The sequence below is a fragment of the Photinus pyralis genome, unplaced genomic scaffold, assembly GCF_008802855.1.
Source record: "Photinus pyralis isolate 1611_PpyrPB1 unplaced genomic scaffold, Ppyr1.3 Ppyr1.4_unclustered_Scaffold4085, whole genome shotgun sequence".
NCBI lineage: Eukaryota > Metazoa > Arthropoda > Insecta > Coleoptera > Lampyridae > Photinus > Photinus pyralis.
In genome coordinates, this window is record NW_022171522.1 from 233,633 (window position 1) to 240,195 (window position 6,563).

A 6,563-nucleotide genomic window follows, 5' to 3' on the forward strand; every position below is an offset into this window, starting at 1 on the left:
GAACTAAAGCTGATTCTGTGTTTGTCTCATGAACCATATAGAATATCGAAGTTACTTTTATCAGTGGTAGCCATCAGAAGGTTAACGATGTTGGTGGGCAGTTGTTGACCGAGTTTTATTAATTTTGTTAACATCTGTCTATGTTCATTTCATTAAGTTGCCATAAAGAAAATGGTTAAGATCCGCCCCTCGCATCGGCAAGCAGGTGACTCGATGCATATTTTATATATACGGGAAGGGTAAAGACCATGACCGAATTTGAGTCTGGTGATGGTAGAGAAATACTGGGTCCAGTGCCTTTTTAGGAGAATTTTTTTCTTTAAAAATTCCTCTCATGTAATTGTTTTGTCCGTTCGTCTGTCCGTCTGTTCCTCCTCCAACTCGAGAACTGCGGGCTGAAGTACGTCACAATTGGCAGCGCGTTTTATTGGTTGTTTGGAAGTGAAGCAACCGTTTAGTGTGATAAAGACCACATCTGCAATTATTACACTCAATTGGCGGACTGGTATGGGGTGTCAAGTCAAGAAATGCTTATCGTCTAGCTTTATTTTTGCTTATGTTTCTAAGACATTTCGAACGCTGTTTCGATAACGAGATAACGCTAGCTAGACTAGCAACAAAGATCTTTGCTAGCAAGTACCAATTGATCTGCATGCAATTCGAGGCATAAGTAACTGGGCTCTAAATATTCCAATGGTTTTCTATATGATCTGAAAGGTTCCACCCTGTATATACAGCTTACGACGATACATACATTTTTGAGAGTTGGCAACCATGCAATTTCTAGGTGGGAAAAAAAGTTGCCTGCGCCACCTAGAAAGCACGAACGGGAGTTACGTTTGGCATCTGGTCTTGAATGGAGGTAGTGAACGTTTCGCTCCATAAATGTTTGTTGTTATTTTGTGTTATTTAATGCAGGTAGTAATTTTTGCATTTCTTTATATCGTATTTGTGTTTTGTATGCCGCATTTTATATTTGTTGTGTGTTTGAATCTCTGTTTTTGAAATTTGCTTTGTTTAACCGCAATGCAATCATATGTGTGATACCGTTATGCTATTGTTTTTAATTGTTTACATTTTTGGTGTAATGTTTGCTTAATTTATGTTTATTGATGTTGATTACTTGGTCTTGTCCTTGAAGTTACATTCATATAAGTTTTCATTTTATTTTAATACTTATGTGGAAATTGCTGATTCGTTTGATGTATGTACTGACTTGTTGTATGTTACTAACAATTTTCTCCGTGAATGAAGCAGTCTCGGGAAGGTGGAAAAAGAAACTGTAGTCTATATTTATGTGTTAGGGCACCTAATTCCGTGCACTGTCTTCGACATCCAACTGTAGGTTCGAAACCCCGAAACCAGGGGCGGACTACCCATCTTGCAGGAGCGAGATTACGCTAATCAAAGCTCTTCAGTTTAGAATCTATGTGTGATAAATGAGTGGCGATTCAATAATTTCCACATATTTTGTTTTTAGTCAAATTTGCCTACAAGGCCATGTAGTTTTCCATCTTGCTTTCAACAAAAGGACTTTATTGCACCAAAGATGAGTCACATCCTGTACTTTTAACCCTTTCTCAGAATCTTGGTACCTGCTTCTACCTGACCCATTGTCCCCAAAAACTTGCTTTTAACCTTGAGTGTAACCATCCTTGTGTATATGCATTTACTATCTTTGTTAACTACTGCTTAAACTTTTACAAAATATTTTGTTAATTAACTTTTGGACTGTTTTAATCAAACTGCAAGGTTTTTCTTACGTCGTACTCTTTTTATCCTTGGCAGTGACTTTTGCGAGAGTACGACACCTTTTGGCTTTGTTTGTTTTGTTTATATTAATGTACATCAACTAAATTTCCGGGTTTTCACAATCATGATAATTACGATCATTATTAAACAAACTTCTCACAATTTCAGTGTTTTATTTAAAATTCCTTCCCTACTGTGCTTCAGGTCAAAGCGTTGTCTACAACTAACGTAAGGAGGCCCTGCCTTAGATGTTTTATCACGTGCCACTTTTCAAATTTAAGCGGGTACTTGTTTAGTTTTAGAGGGAATAGTCATTCGGGTGGCCATTTTTTAAAACGTTGCTGGGTTTATTTTATTTCCGTGTTCTTGTAGTGTGAAGTTAGCGTAGAACCTGGGGGTTAAGTGCACTACAGATCTAAGGGAAAATAAAAGAGGGGGATCGTTTCACTAGGTAAGTAAAATATCTACAACATATATACCTAAGCGTTATTCAAGCATTGATTTTATAAAGTTGCTAGACTGAATCTTATTATACCTATTTATCTAGCATGCCAATAAGTAGATCAATTTCGAGATTAGTTTTTAGGTTGTGGTGGCATACCCTTGCGTTTAGGCAACGCGTCTTATAACAAGAAGAAGTAAGTACAGAAACAATAGGCAAGATCCTGTACACAGCAATCGTGAAATGTCTTTAACTTGTCCACGTTTTGCGCTGTAGCAGGAACAGAAACGTTTTTGGGAATGAAGATTCACAGAAATAGTCGGCAAGTTACTGGCTTTTTCTTGTTTATATTTTATGTCAAATTTTGCTATTATTTACATTTTTCAAAATCTATTTAATAAAGCATGGCGTGCCCCAAGCGATCATTTTTGTGTGTAGTCGTTGAACAGTCATTATTGAGTATTTTTATATGTACTCGTGAGAAAGGAAAGGAGATTATCTCGTGTGTATACCCCTGTATGATTCTATTAACCGTTTATACCGTGGAGAAAGCACCTATATAGTTCTATTTTTTTCGCTGTATCTGGACCTTCTCGGACTGCAGTTCTTGCGCCTTAGCAATACCCCTCTATCTGACTTTTCCGCTGATTAGTATATTAGGTCTGTTTATGTGAATATTTCCCTCATATGTAATAAATCCTGTATTATCGCTCAATTACTGCGGTAATTGCATTGTAGAAAGCGAATGAGCCCTGCGATCATTGCACAGTCCATATCCATGGCAACTGGCAACTGCTTTGGACACTTTCGTAATACACCGACAAATTATAAGTAGGTAACGTCAGTTTCACAAGTAGTTTGTTCGGGAAATATTCCTCCAAATTAAACTCGTGCATCAAAATAAACCTGATAATTTTTTATTCAAGCATGTTGTCAGTAAAAAACTGCATTCGGTCATTTTTATATTTCGCAAAATATGAAAATAAACTCATGCAGTTTTTAGACAACATGCTTTCAAAAAAATTATCTTACCTACGATAATCTACTTCAATTTAAATACTGCTTGGATTCTCACCTGCGGTTTTTCGTGTTAAGTGATTCATAAAAATGATGCTGAAACAGAACCATGCCCATTTTGATGTTCTTTAGGTGCACGCAATTTATCATTTTACGAGTTCTTTTGTCTAAATTGAACAGTAGATGTTTTGGATGTGTTTTTGTACTAAGTTGGCTCTTTTTTTCATTTGTATTTATTATTTCACTCTTATTTCGTTTTTACTAATTTGTTTAATTGCATTTGACTCAATGATCCAAGTTGTTTGATTTTTGTATTTATCTTTTTGCATATTGGTGACGTAGTTTTATTTATCTGTGTCTGCTGTGCCAGGTTTCTTTCATGATGGTTCATTTTTTCTGATCGTCTTTTGATTTACTCCGCGAAACCAAGCCTTGTGAGTATAATTATTTTCCTTATTTCTTCAGACGCACCAAATTCTTAGTTTTATTTAATTCCCTTACCGATTCTGTCTCACGTCCCAACACAGAAAGAACATACCATAGTATAACGCAACGTAGGAGTTGTATTTGTGTCATCAAGTTCCAGCCCCACTGCAACCAAACTGTCTGTGATTTGAGTGGTAACAACTGTACAGTCAAAAATTGCAATGCCCCTACGAACACTACTACTATAAACTTTAAGTTCGTCGTCGTAAATGGCGCTATTAATTCATAAAAACGCAAGAAACTACGAACATACACTGCCCAAGACAAAGATTGTCAGGTAAAAAAGAAGATATTTTAACAATATTAAAAAAATAGTGCTGTTTACATTTTTGAAAGTAGAAAAAACGCTCTATCAAATGACAAAAAAGGTAAAAATGATTTCCATGAGAATTGAGAATGGTTAACCGCAGACGAAACGTCAGGCATAAAATTTAAAACTAGCATGTTGTAGAGGAAAAAAGTGGCCATAATATGTGTGATTTATTTTGAAATATATTTTTAAATAACTACGGTAAAAAATAAAAACGACTTTGCAAAATTTCGTTTTTTTAGGATGTATCTGAAAGTACGTAGGTAGCCGGAATTTTTTCAGTTTCAAAACGGCATTTTGCTATGTATCAAAATATGCAAATTGAAACTACCTACCTATCCGTTACAGTTTCCGAGATCCCCATGGTGGCCCTCAATTTGAATCAGCCTGTATAAGTCGAATACAAGCATTTTTAACAATTTGTAGTTGCTTTGTAAGCCATATACACCACTACAATGAGAGAAGTGTGACACAAGAGTAATTCTGATTTTACTCGGTTTTTCTATTCCTATCTAATCTCGTCTTTCTCGAAATAAAGAGTATTTGTCGATTTTTTATCCACTGAATTGACGCAGTGAATAATTGACGTTACTGAGGCTATTAAAAACAACAGTCTATCTGATCAGTACACGCGAGAACTGTAACACATTTACTTTCACCCTATATATAATATTGTGTCAGTGGTAAGTTAATTGTTGTGATCTGTGGTTAGTGCATTTTGCAGGGGATTCAAGAAAACCCACGCGCGTAATGTTGTGTTGGTATTAAAAATAAATAAACAAAATCCAAAGCAAAGCAAAATGCAAATGTTGTGTTTCTAAAAAAATAATATGATAGATTGGCTTACAATATTGAAAAATGCTAAGAAAACCTGCATACAACAAGGTAACCTTCGAAAGGTACATTTCTTATTACCAGACGGCAGGGAAATGGTCGAAGAGTATAATATGGAAACCGGAGTGGTTACTCGAAGAGCTTGGAAAGTAAAGACCAATGTTGGTGGTGAAGGCGAATGGCATATTGAAGTGGGCGATCCCGAGCCCACTTTCAAGACCGAAGATATTTTAATTAAGGAAAATTCAAGTCAGGTTGTAACTCTTAATTGTTTGATCAATGTTTAAAATTGATTTTTTAGCCCTTTGTTAGTCGACGGATTACAAGAAAGAATTTAGAATGGAGGATTCGTAATTTACCTTATTCGATAGATGTTTACAGCGTTACTGTGGATCCAGAGAGTCGACATTTAATTGTTCGAACTAGTAATAGAAAGTATTTCAAAATTTTGAACATTCCAGAATTAGAACGTTTAAATTTATTAGCAGAACAGAATAGGATACAAATGTTTCACAAATTCAATACGTTAGTAATTAATGTAAGTGAAAATACTAGGATGTAAACTTCGATTAATTGTATCGTTTTAGTATGAAAAGCCAAAGCAGTTGATTGACTTTGAGAAAGCTCTGTTTGATGAAGTTAAAACCATAAAAGCATGTAAAGAAGGCGATATGGATTGTAAACCAAGTTAATGTGATGTGAACTTATGAGGTTATGTTACTTTAAGTTGACATCCTTCTGTGACATGTTGTAATGGTGCAATATTGTGTAAAAGTGATCAATGTATCTCTTATTTATGTAATAAACGAAAGTTGAGATTTGTTGCAGTAGGTTTTAAATTTCGTTAATAAATTATAGTGAAAACAGCTGCAATGAAGAAGAAAATACCAGATAGGTATGATTTTGTTGGTTATGGTGCTTTTTTAAATCGATTGTTTCTGCTAGCAACATCTGCTTCAAAATTATTTTTATTTCTTTTTTAATCACGTTAATTTAATATCACAACATAATTTAATGTAAAGATTCCACTCGTGTAAACAATGTTCGTGTGTAGTGTAACTATTGCACCACAGATGGGAATACTATACTCAAAACTCGTTTTCTGCTAAGTATTATACAGGGTGGCCCAAATTAAATGGGCTTGTTTAAATAAATACTATTCTAAACGACGGTATGTTGTAAGTCGTTCGATTATAGTCCACTCAACGAAGGACAAATAGGGGAAATAATCCGTGTAAAAATGAGTTTTGGTATAGTTGTAGCCGTTGTTCGCTGGGATCAAAATTTAAATGAGGGAAGAAGAGGCGGCTCCGTTAGTATATGAGCTTCTCGGCAGTCGCATCGCACCCCACGCACCGGCGCGGACGTGCATTGGCTGTAGGTACTGAGGAGTCGCATGTACATGAAATGAGTCAGGTCAAGTCAAGCACGTAAGTATACAGTTGGTATGGGATGGGTGACGTTCAACGAGCCCCCCTCCCCCCCTCCTAGCTTAAGGTAAATTTGTGAGAACTTAATAAAGCTTTCGATCAAATGTGGGGGATCCGCTACTTTAAAACCTACTTTTGCGAGATGAAATCGTATTTGTGACTGGAGTACCTAATCGCAAAATTTCCTAGCAATTGCTTAATATCAGGGACGAACAGCTCATTGCATCTGTCGTATTCTCAAGAAGATGCGTTGAATTAAATCCTCCAAATTAGTCGGATTGAGTTGAAGTAT

The 6,563-nt window shown here is 35.8% G+C and overlaps 1 protein-coding gene across 1 annotated transcript; it reads left to right on the forward strand.

Moving 5' to 3' along the window:
• The first annotated feature begins 4,751 nt into the window (after window positions 1-4,751).
• Window positions 4,752-5,668, forward strand: LOC116182162 (protein DPCD). Its single transcript, XM_031502662.1, has 3 exons — window positions 4,752-5,095; window positions 5,143-5,379; window positions 5,429-5,668. The coding sequence occupies exons 1-3, from the start codon at window positions 4,838-4,840 to the stop codon at window positions 5,531-5,533; spliced, it is 600 nt and encodes a 199-aa protein (XP_031358522.1). The 5' UTR covers window positions 4,752-4,837; the 3' UTR covers window positions 5,534-5,668.
• Window positions 5,669-6,563: the final 895 nt, after the last annotated feature.

What these genes read in the sequence shown, in the direction of transcription:
- LOC116182162 (XM_031502662.1), top strand. Translation starts at nt 4,838, where the DNA reads ATGATAGATTGGCTTACAATATTGAAAAATGCTAAGAAAACCTGCATA. An exon ending in TTAAGGAAAATTCAAGTCAG is followed by an intron (nt 5,096 to 5,142) that starts GTTGTAACTCTT and finishes TTGATTTTTTAG; the next exon opens with CCCTTTGTTAGTCGACGGAT. An exon ending in TCAATACGTTAGTAATTAAT is followed by an intron (nt 5,380 to 5,428) that starts GTAAGTGAAAAT and finishes GTATCGTTTTAG; the next exon opens with TATGAAAAGCCAAAGCAGTT.